General features: G+C 34.3%; 1 protein-coding gene across 2 annotated transcripts; it reads right to left on the bottom strand.

Annotated features, from left to right (window-relative positions):
• Positions 1-417: 417 nt before the first annotated feature.
• Positions 418-13,456, bottom strand: Map205 (Microtubule-associated protein 205). Of its 2 annotated transcripts, none has more exons than XM_073962983.1 (3): positions 13,240-13,456; positions 10,748-12,754; positions 418-3,963 (listed from the first exon to the last, which is right to left on the bottom strand). In XM_073962983.1, the coding sequence occupies exons 2-3, from the start codon at positions 12,548-12,550 to the stop codon at positions 1,516-1,518; spliced, it is 4,251 nt and encodes a 1,416-aa protein (XP_073819084.1). In that variant the 5' UTR covers positions 12,551-12,754; positions 13,240-13,456; the 3' UTR covers positions 418-1,515. The 2 variants fall into 2 exon arrangements, with proteins under 2 accessions (XP_073819084.1, XP_073819085.1); XM_073962984.1 differs by having other exon boundaries at positions 12,890-13,389.
• Positions 13,457-19,346: the final 5,890 nt, after the last annotated feature.

Below are 19,346 nucleotides of genomic sequence, written 5' to 3'. Positions count from 1 at the left end.
AATGTTCATAAATCGTCATCTCAATATTTTTTCTTTTATATAGAAGTAAATGGAGTAATTAAAACGTTTTTCAGTCTCTTTATGTCAAATTCGGAAATAGTAGTGTATTTTTTCGTAATACACACTTTGAAATAAACGTATGTATTTATTTTAATGATTAGTTCATAATATGTTGATTAAAAAAAAACGAAACAATCGTATTTACTTAAGCAATCTATGAGAGAATTAATATGCAAATGTTAAGCTATTTGTTAATAATTTGAATAATTCAAAAATATCGTTTAAGGCAAATCAAAGAATAGGGCACTAAGTAAGGTGGCAATTCAAGCACATTCAAAATGATTATCATCAAACCATATAGTCCATTCGTCCACAACAGACCTCCAAGAGCAGAAACGAAATAAAAACAAACAAAAATTAAGTAAACGTTACTTCACAAGGTATAATATATATATTTTAAATACTCGCATACAAAAACAAAATTTTTTGCTTCTTTTTAAAAGGTAAATAAAACACGGAATAAAATAAAAATAATACACTGGGAACAAATAGGGATAACATTGAAATGGAATTTCAGCGTTTCAGCTTAACAGGAACAGATTTGAAATTCACATCAAGTTAAAACCATAACAGTCTATAAAAAAGATAATAATAACTCATTCAATAAACGAAAAGATAGAACTGAAACCATGGTTGATAAATGAATGAAATTAAACGAAACACAAACGGGTAGAAAAGATTGATTTTTGATGTGTATGTTTTTTTTTGTTCATTAACGAGTCCTGTTTAGTTGAGTAGTTTAGTTATTAGTACTAGCGAATATAAATATGCTTATAGAAGACTAAGTATGTTGTAGAGCATGCATATAAAAAATATAAATTAAAAATGTTTCTTTTTTTCTTCGTTTTTGTTTTTCGCAAACACAATTTTTTTTTATAAAACTACTCTAGATATGATTGGTAGACATCTTCTGGTTAAGAAAATAGTATTAATATTGTTTTGAAGAGTAGTATGTTTTAAAAGTGACTCATTTAGCAAACAGTAATAATTTTCGTGCTACCGAAAAAGCATTTCTTTTTGTTTTTGATTCGCAATATTGCACGAACATTTGCGCTAAATTTATAGCAATATCTTTTGATGCGACAGCTAGCATTCATATGCCAGATGTTAATGAAAGTCACTTCTAACATAAACACTCCATTTTAAGTATGCATCTGTGGTATAATAATAAATGTGTTTCAAATACTTTTCATTAATTACTAAGTTTCAGGCGCTTTCTGCAATTGGTCGCCGATTGAAATAGTTTTATCCAATTCGATTAGTTATTGACATGCCTAAAACTGTGTATTTTAAACGTCCCACAACAATTTTCCTTCTCTTTGTGATCGGCGGACAATTTGCAGAATGCCACTAAAATTGATTGAAATAAAGGTTCGTTTACATGCAATATGCTTTTACAGGAAAAGCTGTTGATGAGTACAATTTTAGTTGAAAAAAATCAGTTCCGTGAGTGTGTTAAGCACTACTCATTTCAACTTGTATTTGTTGCTCGATGTTGCCATCACCCCCGCCCGGAGTTAATGGCTCGCTAACATTAGGAACAATTGGTTCAGCAATCTCTGAAGCAGAAGGCTGCTGCGTTTCAATTGCCGAATCGTTTACAGGGGATGCATTTCCGTTTAGTTCTTTAACCTCTGTAACAGGTTTGGTTTGTGAATTCAACTTGGGTTCAGCCGATTTTTGAGTGTTTGCTTTTGTTGAAGGTTTCATTGTAGTAGTTTTAGCACCAACGGTCGATGTAGCCGTCTTGGTAGGTGTTTTTCCTGCAACTGGTTTTATTGGTGACGATTTTCGTTGTGTAGCACTCGTGGTTGTTTTCGAGGTGGCTTGTGTGGTAGTAGTAGCGCTGGAGGTGCCACCGACAGTTAGGCGTCTAGTAGTGGTCGAAGTGGAACCTGCGCTAGATAATGTTGTCTTGGGGGCCGGACGAGCGGTAAATTGCTTTGTTGTTGTGGTGACCGTCGTAGTAGAAGATGCAGTTTTAGTTCGTGCTCCAGCAACAGATGATGTTGTTTTAGTGACAGAGCTGGTTGTTGTTGTATGTTTAGTTGGACTTTTGGCGCCTACGGTATTGGCAGTCGGTGCTGCTTTACGCAGTTGCGACGTTAGCGTTGCCCGTGGGGAAGTTACTTTCGGTTTAGCAGCTGCATTTGTAGCTGACACTCCAAGTGTGGTTGGTTTGGTAGCAGCTGATGCAGTTCCAGATGCTGGACGAGGCCTTGCAGTGGAAGTAGTGGTAGTGGTGGCCGACAAAGGCTTGCGGGCGGTAGATGTGGTTGATGTAGTTGTGCGGGTAGTTGTTGCTGGCTTGGATGTCAGGGTCTTTGCTGTGGTTGATGAAAGTGCTGAGCGAACTGTGGACGTGGCCGATGTTGTTTTCGTTGTTACTTTATTTATGGATGAAGCACTCGTTGTTGGAGGTTTTCTTGCACTTGCAACACTACCAGCAGTCATTTTAAGAGGCTTCTTTTCTCCGACTGCAGGAGCACTGCTGGGTTTGGATGGTGCAACTTTAGGTTTAGCTGAAGTTACAGCAGTAGTTTTCAACGTCGAGGTCTTTTTGGCCAATGATGTCATCGCCGATGATGGTTTTGTTTTTGGTGCACTACTCGTTGTTTTAGCCGTGGTTCTCTTTACATCATCAGTTTTCGTTGTGGTTAATATCGGAGCCGATTTCTCTGCAACGGCCGCAACTGTGTTTGCGACATCAGTTCCAATTTCATCAGCACTCTCTTTAAACACTGGTTCCTCCAAAGTGATAACGGCTGGTATTGGCTGATTCACAGCTTCGGATGAAGTAATGTCAGGCTGACATGCTTCGGATGCAGTAATGTCAGGCTGACAAATAGTTTGACTTTCTGAAGGTGAAGATATTTGCTCAGTCGTATCTTGAGGTTTGACCTGTAATTCGCTTAGATCTTTATCAGTGGTTTCATGTGCCTTTGACTCAATGTTACTTTCACACAAAACCGTTTCTTGTTCCATTGTAGTTTCAAATGTATTCGAATTAGAATTATCTAGCAGTGAATCAGCTGCTGCTCCGTGAGTGGATAATGAAAGTTCACTCTCATTTTTCATTTCACATGTGGTATTGTTATCAATTACTGCATCAACTTCGGGAACCTGCACCTCGGAATGATCATCCATAGTTCCTACTGAAATCTCGCTCTCATTTTTCATTTCACATGTGGTATTGTTGTCAATCGTTACGTCGTTTTCGGTTACCTGAATCAGAGAATGATCGGCAGCAAGCAAATCAGTTCCATCATCTTTTTCTGATACAATATTATCGATATGGGATTCCGGAGAACGTTCTTCTGGAATATTATCTGATGCGAGTTCTTCGGATTGCAACAAATCTTCAGATTTTAATTCAATATCTGAAGGAGTAGGTGCTGCTAGTTGTTCGATTGGTGACATGGGGACAGATTCCATTGATTTGATCATGTCAGAAGAGTTGACGACATGTGCAAGGTCTTCACTTTGAGAATGACTTTCAGATTCACAAGTTGGTTGTTCTTCCTTAAATTGCTCATTATCACATTTTTCCACATGTTCTAATTTTTCTACCTCATTGATTTCAGGAGTGACTGCCAACATAGGTGAATGGGTTTCACTCAGTGGTTCTTCTGTGGCTACAACTATGTTTTCTTCAATTGGCATTTCTTCTCCACCCTTTGATACTTCTGCGGCTACAACTACTTTTTCTTCAGTTGGTGTTTCTTTTTCGGGCTCTGGTTCTTCTTTGGCTACAACTACGTTTTCTTCAATTGATACTTCGGAAGTATGATCTTGGTTTTCCTCTGAATATGCCATAGTTTTACATTCATTGTTCAACATTAGGTTCTCGGCAGTTTCGTGTACGTTTTCTTTGAGAAGATCTGGGCTGAATTCAAAGTCTCTCTAGAAATAAAAAGTAAATAATGAATAAAAACAATAATGGTGGATAACAAAACCAGTGTATCTAAGATTATGATGTAATGATGAAATGTATAAAAAACATTATAATCAAATGAACTATTTTTCCGCCCTATTATTCTGTTTAACCCTGCTATTAGGTTAGGGTAATTTGATGGCACAAATCTTACTGGTGGTGGAATATAATTAAAAGTTCTTACGATATTATGAATTTTATTAGTTTGATCAATATTTTATGCTTTTTATTTATTTAGTATCTACCAATAACAGGTTTTGTGACCCAGTGAGTATATAATGGAACATATCATAGTAGTCATAGTAGTCAGTTTTCAAGATATAACATATTTAAAAAGTGGGCGTGGTTGGGTATTTTGGCTCCCAAAATGCATGCTCAAACTGATATAGTCATATCGCACATGTTCAACAAAAGGGTAGTAACTCAAAATTTTTAAATTTACACTTTTCTTAAAAAAACGATACATAATGATCAACTCCACCTACTGTAAAAAAACTCCCATTGTTTTGTCTACTCTTTTGTCAAAAAGTACCGATAAGTCAATTGTCATCTCTTCTTCCCCAGCCATAATTATGTACAATTAAAAATAAAATATAAAAATGAATTGGCTAGGCGGAGGAGGATTATGGAGGATTATGTTGGAGTAGTTGAAAGCTCCATAGAAGATAAATAATTACACAGCTTTAAACGAAAAGCGTTATTTGAATGCGAAAAAAATGCGCAGTTCAGGAGGTAAAAATGCCAGCACCTTGCAATACGAACAACAAAAGACCTTTTAAATTGCGAATTAAAAATCAGGGGTAAAGTAATCTGGGTATTTCTAGTAGAGCGAAAGAAATTAAACATAGTACACAATGGTGAAGATATGCCAGTTTTTATAATGTTGTAAAAGAGTAGCAGGTTTCGCTGATCAACATATTGTTTAAATGGTATTCCTAAAAATAATTTAACAAACGGGGGAAATATGATCACGCCTATGGATATTATAAACATACCGAACAATGGAGTTAATGGTGCATTTTAGTTTAAGGAAATTATAATTGACAGTCCCAGACGTTATTTCAAGAGCGTCCGAAATTAGCGGCATTAATACGGCATATGCAATTTTGTACTTAACACAAGTTGGATAATAAAAACCGGTCGAGTAAAGTCTGCGTAAAATCCCATAAACCTTGGCATGCACAAAATCAATGTAAGGTCCAAAATTGAGCTTTTTGTCTATTATAAGTCCCAAGCAATTGTGTCGGTCCAAAAAAACTCACCCTAGATTGCCCTATAAAAACTAGATGTTTGAATCATTAGACCCAAAAAGAATTGCTTTTGTCTTGGAGGGATTTAAAAGCAAGGAGTTATTTATTACGCGTCCATTGGAGAATTTGATTAAGGCACAAATTTATTGTATCTCCAAAAACAGAATAACTTCATTTATCAGTACTAAAAAGTAGAATAATATCATCCGCAAAAATGAATGCGTCACACGAGTTCGGGTCAAGACAGTCAGGGAAATCATTAACATAAAGAATAAATAAAAGTGGTGCCAACACCGAACTCTGTGGTACACCAGAGAACAAAGATACAACACTAGATCTTAGACCATTTAACTCAACAAATTGCGACCTACCACTCACATATGTAAGTCAAAATAAGTTTACAAGCAGATACTGAAAAATTGAAAGCATTCCTAAGCTTACGTAATAAAGTGGCATAGCAAATAGAATTAAATGCCTTTGATAAATCCAAGGAAACCAAGACACTGTCCTCATTCTTCTTAATTTTTCTTCTAATAGATTCTGTGAGATGTAGAAGTAAGAAGGTAGTGCTACGACATGGGCGGATTTCTGGTAAATGATAATATTTGGTCTTTCAAAATATGCTCAAATACCTTAAGCTAGGGTCACATTAGGCAAATATTAGCTCTAGCAACCGACAGTGTGTTACTGAGAGCAAATGAGCGTAAATAATGCATTGAAATTTATGCTCAATTACTCTCAGTAAACACGCACTCCCTGTCGCTGGAGCAAATATTTGCCTAGTGCAATGATGCACAAGAAGAGAATTCTATTTTGTTTTTTGTATGGGAAAGAGGGTTGTAGTTAACTTTTTCGTAAAGACGCGTGCATGGCTGGCCTAGTGTGACCCTAGCTTTAGACAGAATGGGCAAAATAGATATGGGGCGCATATCATTAGGACAACGTACAACAGAGGTTTTTGGAATAGGGACCATCCGTGCAGTTTTCCATGCTACAGGAAAAATTGACGTAGTTAGAATTGAGTTAAACAAATTCAAAAATTAAGTCAGAAATATATGGAAATATAAGCTTCAGAAATTCAATTCCTAACTCGATTGCAACATCTTCACCTCTAACACACTCAAAAGAATACATACCATCATTGTCAACAATCTGTCCGTCCATACCAGAATCTAAACCTGATGCAAAAAAACATCGCCATTATAATCTATCCTACACTCAGAATAAAATTTACGTCATTCTCTTCTAATCACAGAGTTGGCTCTGTTACGATATTTTTGAAAATTCTCCAGTTATCACTAGTGTTATTCTCTTGAAATGCTTTCTATGATAAATCTCGTAAAGATTGAGCTGCTACAATTTCTTTTCTCTTCATTCAATTATGATCCCGTGAACGAATTCTTCTCCTAACAATGGATACAAAATTGAAAAAAAATTGAAGAAAGCACTTTACATCCACATCACTAGATGAGTAGAATGAAGATATATTAAAATTACACAATATCATTAATAATCCTTCCCAATTCATATTATTATAATGACGATACTTGACGAAAAATTCATCTAAACATGTCATATCAATATCAAAAATCGAAAGAATTAAAGCATGATGCGACAATGATGGACATTGTACTGGACTTGAGTAATGAACCTTTAAAGTTTAAACTGTCACTAATAGGCATAAAGTCAATCAAAGAAAATGTCGCATGAGCCGCATCAAAGTGTATCGGTTTAGAGTTATATAAAAAGGATAAGTTTAATCTAGTGTACACAGCACGCATTGAATTATTTCTTGCCGATTTAAACATATCCCAATTAAAATTACCCACCAACCAAATGTATTCTGTTCTAGTTCCTATGACTTTTAGCGCTATTTGAAATAGTTATTGATTTGATTGATAATAGTGAATTCAAATAAAAAGTTTGGAAAAAGAAAATAGGGTAAGTACACCTAATGTCGGCATGTACCAGTAGTCGGCAACTTTTGAATTTGAACTCAAATAACTGAAAATTAAGAAAACATAAATGGAAAATAATCTTAAAAATGCTTTAACAATATTGTCAGCTAATTTTATATAAAATTTCATTGAGCTAGGACCAATTTTTATATCGAAATTTAAGTTTTTGTCAGTGAAGGGTTTTCACCACAACCGAAAATGCATGTTTCTTAAGAAAAAAATAAGAAAAAAATGAAGAAATTTTCCACGAAGTTTTTGTTCTATAGGTAGAGAACAGTGCAAAGAACACTTTAGAAGAAGAACTTTTTAAAAAATATTTATAATTGTGCAATTTTTGCAGATGCCGACTTTAGGGACAAAAAATATAAAATTTGCCTGAAGTCGGCATGGGGTTATAAACATTGGATTTTATCGATTACTTTTTGCTAAAAATTATAGAAAATACTAAACAAATACTTTAAAGGCTAAATAATAAAAAATTGTTTCAATTTGAAAGGAACTTTAACAATATTAGCCATGATTTGAAGTACTTGCGTTGTGGGGTGCCGACAACTGGGTAATAGATGCCGACTATTGGTACGAACTAATTTATTTAAACAATATGTTTAAATTTCCTTATTTTTTTAAGTAGAATCAATAGAAATGTATATAATAAACTAGAATATAACATGCCGACTACTGGATCATATCATGCCGACTATTGGGTAATGGTGCCGACTACTGGTGAAAAAACAGTATTTCACTAAAATTGTAATTTTTGCATGTTGAACAGAAATAATCAAAAAAATTGTTTATATAATCTAAAACTACACAAAATAACGAATCATAACAACTTCAATTCAATTTGATAGGACATTTAGACTCGGAATTACATACGGCTAAAGATACGTGAATCCTTAAAGTGCCGACTACTGATGCACTTACCCTATAAACATGTTTTATTTTTGGTTATATAAAGGCTATCTATAAAACTGGGCTATTATGTTGTCCTCTATTTGTTATTTAGTGTCAAATTGTTGAACATTTTTGTATTTGTATTTAAGATGTTGTAGTTTTATTGTTTTTTTTTTATGAAAATCACCCTTAAAACAAATATTGGACACCTGCGTCAAGGTGGATATTAGCTATTGTCATGTGAATGCCCTAAAGGTGAAATTGGAGACTTCACGGATCACAAAACATCTGTCTTTCCGTTATCTAATAACAGTTATTGTTGAGGTATAAAAAAAAAGAATTTTTAAAATTTATGTATGTTTTTTTCTTGGGAGGACCTCTTAAAGAAAGTAGAAGTAACAACCAGCTGTATTTTTTTAATTAAGTTTTTAAAATTTAGTGGGGTCTACTCATAAAATTTAATACTTTGAAATTTACTACCATAAAATACTACAACAGTTCGGAATGCCTCATTTTACATTTTAATTCACATCTGATCTATATAGGACTACCGTCGAAAGTTTTATTGTGGAATATTTGTTACGTGGACATCACTTCTGTATTAAATGTAGCCCCCGTCAACGTAAAATTAGTGACTGTCGCAAAAAGGGTCCGTGAAGTGAAAAGAACATATTTCCAGATCCTCCAGATACTTATTAATAACAATCTCTTACAAATTCCTTGCAGTGGCTTCGGTGCCCTATGATGCTAATAAGTGGGTACAACGGGTCGATGGTAAGTCTTTGAATTATTTTAGTAATCCAAACTCGGTTTAGATGTTTCATCATTCCATCCCATACACTCGAATGTAAATTTCTTGCGCATGAAAAGGTTAATGACTCGTTTCATTTAATTACCTTTTTGCGGCTAGTTTTATTTAAAATTAGGAAAATACATTCATTCCCATTCATATTTTAGTACATATTTTACATAGTATGTGTATGCATGAGATTTTGGTACCTTTCTTTAATTTTCACTTCTTTTCATAGAAATTTTTACCCATTCTGCTTTTATCTGTCTTTCGTAGACCATTGCTTTTGCTTTGGCAACTTGCGTCTTAATTATTTGAACTATAAAAATGTACATATTACTACATTCATTCATGGGTCAGTAGCAAAAGAAAACTGAGTCACACTGATGTCTGCGTGAGACTTTCACTTTTACTCCTTGGAAAGGATGATTGGCAGGATATAATACAAACAACGCCATTTGTTCACGCTGTAATTAGCACATTTATCATAGTGGTATCGCAAACTAAAAATTGTTTATCAGATAAATTACCAAATTATCATCAGTGTTCAATATTTTGTTACTGACTCATTTCAATTATTCATCATTTTGTTATGTCTTCTTTTGGTAAAACCATTGTTGGTACAAAAGAGTGGAGTTATGTAGTTTGTATGTACGTACTTGTACCGCACATACACACAGCCGCACTGTGAAAACATATAAATTTCTAGAAATAATACGAACGATGACATCAACAGACTGACTGTGTTCCACCAAACAGCAGCACTGCTTGCAGTAAATTTAAATGAATGCCGGCAAATAAAATTGTAAGGCCCAATAGAAATCCGCACATTGTCTTCGCTGCAGAGCAAACAGTAGTTAAAGCGTATGTAGCACAACCTTTAACAAAGTCGACATAACATCCGAAATTCGTGGTGCGTGGTGGATGTAATATACTATGGTCATTTATTAAGTCGACTTGCTTGTACAAAGTGCGAATGAGTAATGCATGAATGAAATGTGGCAACAATTTTATTTTAAAATACCCATATTTGTAAAGTTAAATCTAATTTCATTGCAAACTGTGTCAGATAATATTCATATGTATGTACGTAAAAGCGAATATTATGTTTTACTTATGAAGGTTGTGTAGGATTTCAGCGTAAATCGTAGGTACTATAGTAGATGTGAATCCCTTAGTTGATCATTTTCACATAAAATGTGAAGATAATTCTCCCATTTACATAAATCTCCTTTGCGAGAGGAGATGTAACCATAGATGAACAGGATAAGAGCATTTGTATGGTGCTCATCTTGTACATCGATGGACGTAACCTATGGATATTGAAAGATTGCTATGAGCTCATCTCAGTTGTGATTAATGGACAATGGAAACCCGAACGGAACACTACTCTATAATTCCTTTAAATTTTTATATTTACACTTTTTAAATATGATTTTAATTTCCTCCCTTCGGATGCCGTAAAGTGAAGTTTCTATGTACTTACATACGCATTCGTTATTCCACTTGTGGAAGTAAACAATGAATATATAAAATATTACTAATTTGGAGTTCGATCGTCATTCTAATTGTCCAATAAAGATTAAACATAATTGATAAGATACGCAATTATCCATAGTAAAATCTTAAGACCATATATATATGCAAATAGTTTTCAGTGATTACTTTTTTGGAATTGTGGTTTGTTGGTATGTCGCATTACAATACTGATCGAAAATACGGAAATAGTTTTACAGAATATTACAGAACATTTGAATGGTGATATACCAAAAATCAATGAAAGCGACAAGTGTTAAATGTGTTCGACTTAAAAGCAACCGTTTTGGAGCAATGACGATATGCAATAATAAAATGTACATACCTGCAAACATTCTTCTTCAGTTTTCAATGACATTTTGTCCATTTGCTCTTCCAAGCCACAGTCTTCCAGTGCAGCATTTATTGGTGCCTCTTTAGTTTCCTCCATTAAATGTTTCTCGTCGATATGTGATGAATTTGTATCAACGTTAAAGTCGGCTTCCATGGTTTCTTCTCTAACCTCAAAGCATGGTTGATCGGATTCGACAATCAACATTTCTTTGGCGTGTTCATCATTGCATATATTGGATACGTTTTCGCCTGAAGAACCGGTTGCTTCCTGCTGGACATCTTCTAAAGGTTCATAAGAAGCTTTATTAAAGTGATCTCCTTCAATCATTAGATTTTCCAAAGTCTCACTATTTGATGGCTGAACATGATCAAGTTCGACTTGCATTTCTTCGGTAGATGGTGAATTGGAGATATGTTCCTTTTCTTCGGTTTGCAATTGCTCCTTTTCACCAACGATATCATTACCAGTAAAATCATCCATAAATGAATTGTTGACGCTGTCGAATTCGGTTGGTATTGGTTGAACACTGTTGAGAACATCTTCAATGGGTTCATCACTTGCCAAGTATATTGACTGCTTCATGACGTCATTTTCCGCAACATGCATTTTTTCAAATTCCTGCTCTTTAGTAATATCCTCATCAGGATCTACAGACGTCTCTGGACCTTGGTCTTCGTTGGTCTGTATTATGGGACCGTTGCCTTCAGATGCTTCAGTGGTTGGCATGTCAAATTGCATGTTGTTCTCTGATAACAATACCTCGTCCTGTGTTAATTCATGGGGACGTCTATCAGCTTCCTCATCGAATTCCTGCTCGGCCGGCAAAGAAATTACATCCATGTCTCCACAGCGACCTTTGCGCGGACTGTGTGCTACAAAGTCATCGTCATCCAACAAACGACGAGGTACGGCCGATGGAGCTTGACCAAAGAAATCAGTACCATCGAAATTAGACGATTGAATATCGTTAGGGTGTGGTGAAAGGGGAGATGCTGGATTAGATCCGAAGTGGGGAACAAATTCCTTTGCTTCCGGATTGAGTTGACAATGAGTTGCTTCGACAGTTGCATTTGATTGCAATTGTAAGTCCATATCACCCAATATCACCCAATCATTTAAAACAGACTCTTTGGCATTTTCCATTTCGCTTACAAAATGTTGTGCCACGTTTTCACTCAAAGAACTTGTGCCATTTGAGGCCAACGAACTTATGTCTTCCTCATCACCATTGGCGGAGAATATCTTCCCCTGTTCCACCTCCTCCTCCTCCGTTTTCTCAAAGCTTAGTGGAGAATTTGTGTTTTGAGGATTATTATTGATATTTTCCATTATATCTTGTTGTAGTTGTTCTACAGTCTTGTTAATTCCATTGTGTTCGTCGTTGGAATTGGTGCTGGTGGCAAAAGCATTCACAACATTTGCGATTTCTTTTTCATCTTTCATGTCAACAGCAGCAACATCATCGCCATGGCCAATTTTGTATTTGTGTGTTGCCTCTTCATTTTCTGCCAACTCATTGCCGCTGTTGTAATCACCAAAGTCTTTGCCACCCGTCTGTTGTTTTTCGCTTTGTTGCACTTCTTTAACGTACTTCAATTCGTCATCATCGCCAACGTCATGTTCTTCGGCTTGAAGTTGTTCATCGTATTTAACGCCCAAGATTTCGCCACCACTGCCAACAACATCAGCAACCCCAATACCACCACAGCCGGCAACAGCGTTCATATTATCTATGACAAAATTTTGTTGTCTGTGTTCTAAAAATTGATCCATTATTTCATGGTGTTCCTCCATTTTACTTAAACGCGTACACTCGAGTCAGCAACTCCTTTTTGCTTAAGCCGATCCCTTTTTCTTCAACACAGTTTACACCTAATTCTTTCTCTTTTACCAATTTTACAATCCTCTGTTGTCCTGCGCCCAAAGTGTGCTGGTTGGTTGATTTGTTCGTTCTTGTTTTTCCTTTTTCTTTGACAAATAGTCCTTTTTCCGTACAACCTACGACAAAAATGATAAAAAAAAAACACAATATGACTGACTGTATGACTATAATAATTTATAAATATATTTTCATATGAAATGAGCTCGCTCACTGAGCAAAATGCAAGCAGAAATTTGCTTCGCGTGATTCACCTCTTATTTTGCGTATTCTCTTTTGAAATGTCTTCTATTCTTTATATATCTATTTTTACATACACATATATTTTTGCACGCAATGAAAAGTCTGTATAACGTTCAAGAGAAAAACGTATCTTGCATCCTACAGGAAAATTTTATTTAGGAATTATGTTTCATTTTTCTTTTACAGAGACCACCTCGACTACGGCACTGCATGAACTTTTGTCTATTTTTAATTTGTTAATTTGCAAATGAAGAGAATTTGAAAAGACGCGCCTACTTTTTCGTCTGCTCTTTTCTGGTTTCGCAATATTAAAAGTTGTTGGTTTTGTTTGTGTGAAAAAGTTAATGCACTGCAAACTCACTGTATGTCTCGTTGCGCCTTTTTATTTTCCCATGTACATATGTTTGTAATTGTTTAAATATTAATATTAAACAATTTCTCTCTCCAACTCCTTGCAATTTTAAAACGTACACTTTAACCAACCACACAAGCACTCAATAAAGTGAAGAATAAAAGGGATAGAAATTAGTGCCCCCTATATATAGACTTTGCCGCCGGCTCTTTGGCGAATTGCGTACAGCGTATATTGACCAGTGTTGCCAAATAAATTTGGTCGAAAATCGTAAATTTTTTTTTTTATTTATTTATATATTTATTTATTCATATTTGTATAACATGAAGACTTAAAGGCCAAATAATTTGTATAAATGACAGAATACCTGAGTTTAAATATTATATAATTCAAAACTTATATCAAACAATTATTTGTAATAAATTTAAATTTAAATTTACACGAAATACTTTCATAATCTTGGCTCCCCAGCCAAAAAATGTTTAGAATAAGATACATTTTGTCCAATGTACTATAACTCGATTTATGTAATATAAAAATACCCAGCAAAAAGTTTGCATCCGCGGATGCAGTTGAATCACTACAAGTGTACGGTACATTTGCCTTTGGAGTACATCTTTCCCTATGAATTCACTTATGAATTTTACAAGGGAGCGCGCAGCTAGGATGCACTCCATTTTGCTTCCACAGCACACAGCTAGGATGCACTCCATTTTCGATCCAAATCACTGCTTAAGATGCAGTGCTTTGGATTGAATTTATATGCGTTCTTCGGATTGCATTTTTAGTCTGTCTAAAGATGCAATTAAAATGCCAGCCATTGCGAAATATTCCAAAATATATAAAATGCATTTATTATTTGTGTAAAACAAGAACACAAGGACACGATTTCATCTGTCAATTCCATAGCTCAAACGTCAAATGAAATCTCATCTGAAATACATTGGATTTCATTTGACGTTTAACCTTTGGATTTGACAGATGAAATCGAGTGGATTTCGTAAATGTAAACATAGCATAATATAAAAAACAGTTAGTTTTGAGATAGCATAAAATTTTTATGTATGGTAACATGGGGCGCCTTCACCACTGGGGCGGCTACGCCAGCGCCGATTTTCTCGCAAAATACAAGTCCTAGAAAAAATCCGTTAGGGGTAGTTTACACTATATGTAAATGTCATATGACATGAAATTTTCCATCGTTATATATTCGCTAATATGTGTAATATTGGAGATTTTCCTTACGCCATTTATTCTGTGCGTCCACACCAGCCAGAATGTAAAAAACGACGTCTCCACATTGCCTCCGTGGGTAAATATGGAATGTTTTTATTTCGTGTCATATGACATTGATAGATAGTGTAAACTACCTCTTAAAGGCAAAAGCTTCGTTCCCGTACTTTTTAATAGTAAAAATCGTAAAAGAGAGAACTGCAAACAATTTGTTGTCACACACAAGTTTTTTGAAATAGTTCGGGAACGGAAAAATGGAAAATACGTCAAAAAAACTGGAACAAATGTCAAAGTCGGCATATCAGCCAATCAGACGCCGGCAACCATGTTACTATTTTTTTACTCGCCCAAATTTGTCGTGTAAAAAGTTTTTAAAGAGAGCGTCATTCAGCGCCATTTTTGTTTAAAGAGAAGTGAAAATTTTACAACTTTTTTGTGTACGGGAACGGTTTTTGGAGTAAAATGTGTAAAAGTCGTAAAAATTGTAAAAACTTTTTAGTTCTGGAACACAGCTAAAATTGTGAGTTTAATGAAGATCTATCATCTCCCAAAAGTTGGCAGTTGTGTCATAGGTATAATAGCGGACGCACGCGGTTTTGGGTTTTCAGGGTATTGGGAAAAATAATTACGGTAGTTATTTTTTGTGATATCTTCTTTACCTTTTGTTATATCAAAAACACATTTTGTACCGTAATAGCCCGTTTAAACTAGTCATTTTAAATCGACTCGATTTCTAATAGTGCGGTTACACTACAGTTTTTTGCCGGGTTAACCCACTTTATGAGGATTTATTGCTTAATCTGGTCAAATCTGACCAGATTTGCCATACAAAAATTATATCCTCTCACGACTGGGTTTATTTTAAATCCGGCACAAATCCACCAAAAATACAGTGTTGTATTCGGTATTTGTGCAAAAAAATCCAACTCTACTCAAATAGTACCAAAAGTTGCAACTGTTTTTGCAACAGAGTTTGTCGTGTTTTACACGTTTACGATTGGTCGCATGAGATTTTATGGAGTTAATAAATCTAAAGCTCTGTTCCAGAACTAAAAAGTTTTTACAATTTTTACCACTTTTACACATTTTGCGTTCCCGTACACAAAATTTGTATGAAAATCGTTTACGACTTTTACAAGTTTTACGACTTTTACCACTTTATAAAGTACGGGAACAGGCCATAAAGTTATTTGAAAATCATAGAATTATTTATTTTTTTACATTAGACACTTTTTTAACAAAAATGTACAAAAATGTATCCCTGTGTGTAAAATATACCAATATGACCCAAGAGGGGACGATATCTCATACGAGAAATTGTAAAAGTGTAAAACACGACTTTATTAGTTATTTTGTATGTATACGTAAACAAACATCAGCTGACCGTTTATATCCTCGAAAAGCTAAGTGTAACCAGCAAAGATTAACCCACTGGATCTATTAAACCCATTGGGTTAACCTTCAATAGTGTAACCTGGGTATAAATCCAACTATCAAATCCTACTTGTTTAGACTAGTCTAAAATTATATAAGATTCCAGTCAGCTGATCTTTGTTTACGTATACATACGCGAATTTGCAAAAATAATTGCTTGAAAATTAAAAATGGAATGGAATACTGCAAAAAATAATCTGACAAATTGCTATTAAATATGTTGTTTACAATTTATATTAAATTATAGCTACATCCATTTTATTTTTATTTAATATTTTTTCTATTTTTCCCGCTTCTGTTTGTTGTTGTGTGTTTGTGTTTACAGTTATTTGAAAAATGTAAATAATAGGGTTATGACTTTTTTACAACCTCATATCCATGTGTCATATTTGGATGAGGTTTTGCATAAGATTAGATAAAATCTTAATTACAAGGTGATTCGATAGAAAAAAGCTCACTCACAAAAAGCTTTTAAAGTTTTTATGGATTAGCTTTTTGGAAAAAATTTTGGATTCACTCAAAGCACATAAATAACTCAAAACAATCGTTAATGCCACGCGACATATCCAGAATGACATAAGCTTTTGTTTCTCACCAATTTTATCGTCATATTGTTACATATATATCATTTTATATCATATATAGCTTTATTCCAGGTATCACATAAATTGAAAGTGGTTTGTGCGGGACCTTATTCAATATTTAAATGGAATAAAAATTATTTTATTCATTAATAGGCAAAATGTCATTTATTCGTGCAACTGGAAAAAAATTTTAGATCGATTTTTTTTTCATCTCATAGGATTTTCCAACAAAAAAATTGTCAAAGTGGTTTGTGCGTGACATTTTTTAATAATTAGATGGAATGAACCATGGTATAAGTAAAGAGGTAGATTTAAATGGAAAAAATCTATAGAACCCTTGTTTTTCCTGAATTCCTAAAACATCAAAATCTGTAAACACAAAAGCAACAAGTGGGTTTGTTTACAATACCAATGTTGAGCATTTTATAAAAAACACGAAAAATGAATGAAGGGCCAAGGTTTCTCCACATAATCGAGTTGTGGATATGATAAAATGTTTCTTTCAATGAAAAGCTGACAAATTTCTTCCATACAAATGTTCTAAAAACTATTTTAAAAGCCATTGAATTCGATTTCTTTTAAAATTGTTTGGCATATTATTCAAACAGCACACACACATACAAAGATTGTGTATATTGTTTTGACGTTTTAGCAACAGTCGAAAGAAAAAATTTAAATTTACAGGAAGCTTTAGCTAACCTTTCTTATTAAACCATGGAATGAACATTATTTTTGGCGTTAATAGGCAAAAGCTCATTCACACTCGCTACAGGAAATCATTTTTGAGAAAAAAGGTCAAAAAGTAATAACCTTAGTAAATAAACGACACATGAACATAGTTGGCAATATTGGTACAGACTGCAATTTTTAGGAGCAAAAAGCAGTGTTGTATATCAAAATATTTCGATTTAACATTTGATTTAAAACAAATCCAAGTTTTGATTTGATTTAATTTTGTATGGTAAATCAAGGTGGATTTGGGTGGATTAAGCACTTAAATCGAAATGATGTCCTTAATCATCGTATAAGGGTATAATCTAAACGGGCTATAAGATTTAATTTAACAATCGAAAATTGTTTACGAAACTTGTGTGATTATCCATTGCTACAAAAATAATTCTCTTTCCATATCATAAATTAACGGCTGGTCGTACATAGTGTTCCTCCTACTCCATGGATGCGTCGCTTTTTTCTGGGATTTGTTTGTTGTAAAAGTTTTTACAAATTTGTGCAAACTTTTGGGTTATCGTACAGACCTAATATTTATGAACCTTCAAAATGTGTTTATATTTTTTATATTTGTTTACATTTTTGCAACCAATTTCTATGTGGTTGTTGTATCGATTGTTGTACAACAACACTTGCTTTTACCTGTAAAAATTTTACCATGGGAAAAGATGTACTCCAAAAGATGTACTTGTACTGATTAAACTGCATTCACGAATGCTAACTTTTTGCAGGGGGATGCAAACATTTTGCTAGGTCCTTGGTCACGCTAGATGGTTTCATTGAAACAATTTCATGAAATCCAGGGTTCCTAGGTCGGTACTAGAGTAAAATCATAAAGTTGCTGTAGTGGGGAACTCGATTTAAGAATCCCTAAAAGTTTCAATGAAACCACTCTAGTGTGACCTTCGACTAAGTAATTTTACAACTGCTTTTGCTGTCGTCGGGACGCCTACATCAACTGTCCTGTCATGTGTAAACGCAGGGTAAGTGTATTCAAACATTTCTTTATTTGGGGCGATCGCCACATCAAATTTAAAAATTTCGTGAAATCCAGGGGATTTCGGCGGATGAGTGTAAACAAGTCTTTTGCTTGGTTTACATTTACGAAATCCACTCGTTTTCAACTGTCAATTACATTGCATAAACGTCAAATTAAATACTATGTCTTATGCCAGACTATTAAAATTTTCAATAACATGAAAATTAGTTTATAGCATGGTCCCGGGCCACACTAGAGTAATTTCACTGAAATTGTAACATCAAATTATGCGTCTCTAGATCGAGTTCCATAGTAGAGTAAAATCATGAACATGGTAGAATAAAGTAAATGGCCTAATCTGTCAAAATCAGGGTTGACATTTTGTACTGTTTTTGGCATTATGCAATTATAAAGGTAGATGCGTCGCTGAATTGTTCCAACAAAAAACTTCTACTGTAACACTATATCTTAAAATTGAAAACAAGGACAAAAAATGTGTATTCGCGTGGCAAAATAAAATTGTTGATTTTTTTTTAGCAAAACTTACGAATGAACGATTTATAAAATATTGATATTAATTTAAATTTGTTCTAAAAGTACGGGAATGTAAAAATTACAATTTTTGTAAAAATTCTGCTGACATTTATCTGCAAATCGGATGCCAGCATCACGATGTCAGATTAGCCAAACTTGTCAAGTAGAAAATAAGTGAATGACATATTTTCACTGTCATAAGTTTGGGAAGAACTTTTGCTATTTTTGGAACACTTTTCCAACAAGAATATTCTGGAGCCTAGCTAAAGAAATGTTTTTACTTTATATGACACTTTTAAAATTTAAAAAGTGAAGCTCCCAGTTCCATATGTTTTTGTAATACGGGATAGCTATGCAGATACATCTACCATTATTATTGTACCATGCCATTTGACGTTTTAAGCCATGGATGCAGGGTGGCATTTTTCAGTGATTTTCATACCTGGCATACCTCTACTTTATTGTACCATGATCATAAAATTGATGTAATGGGGAATTCGGCCTAAGAAAACCTAATTTCATAAAAATTTTTAATGAAATTTACTCTGGCACAATTACCCAGGTAGTGGCATCGTAAAATTTTAAATATGTTAGTCCCGGTTCACACTAGAGTGATTTCATTG

The sequence above is a fragment of the Musca autumnalis genome, unplaced genomic scaffold (genome assembly GCF_047663935.1).
Source record: "Musca autumnalis isolate F117 unplaced genomic scaffold, ASM4766393v1 scaffold_1, whole genome shotgun sequence".
Taxonomy (NCBI): Eukaryota; Metazoa; Arthropoda; class Insecta; order Diptera; family Muscidae; genus Musca; species Musca autumnalis.
Note: the sequence above shows the minus strand (reverse complement) of the source record. Positions and strands in the feature narration are given on the sequence as shown.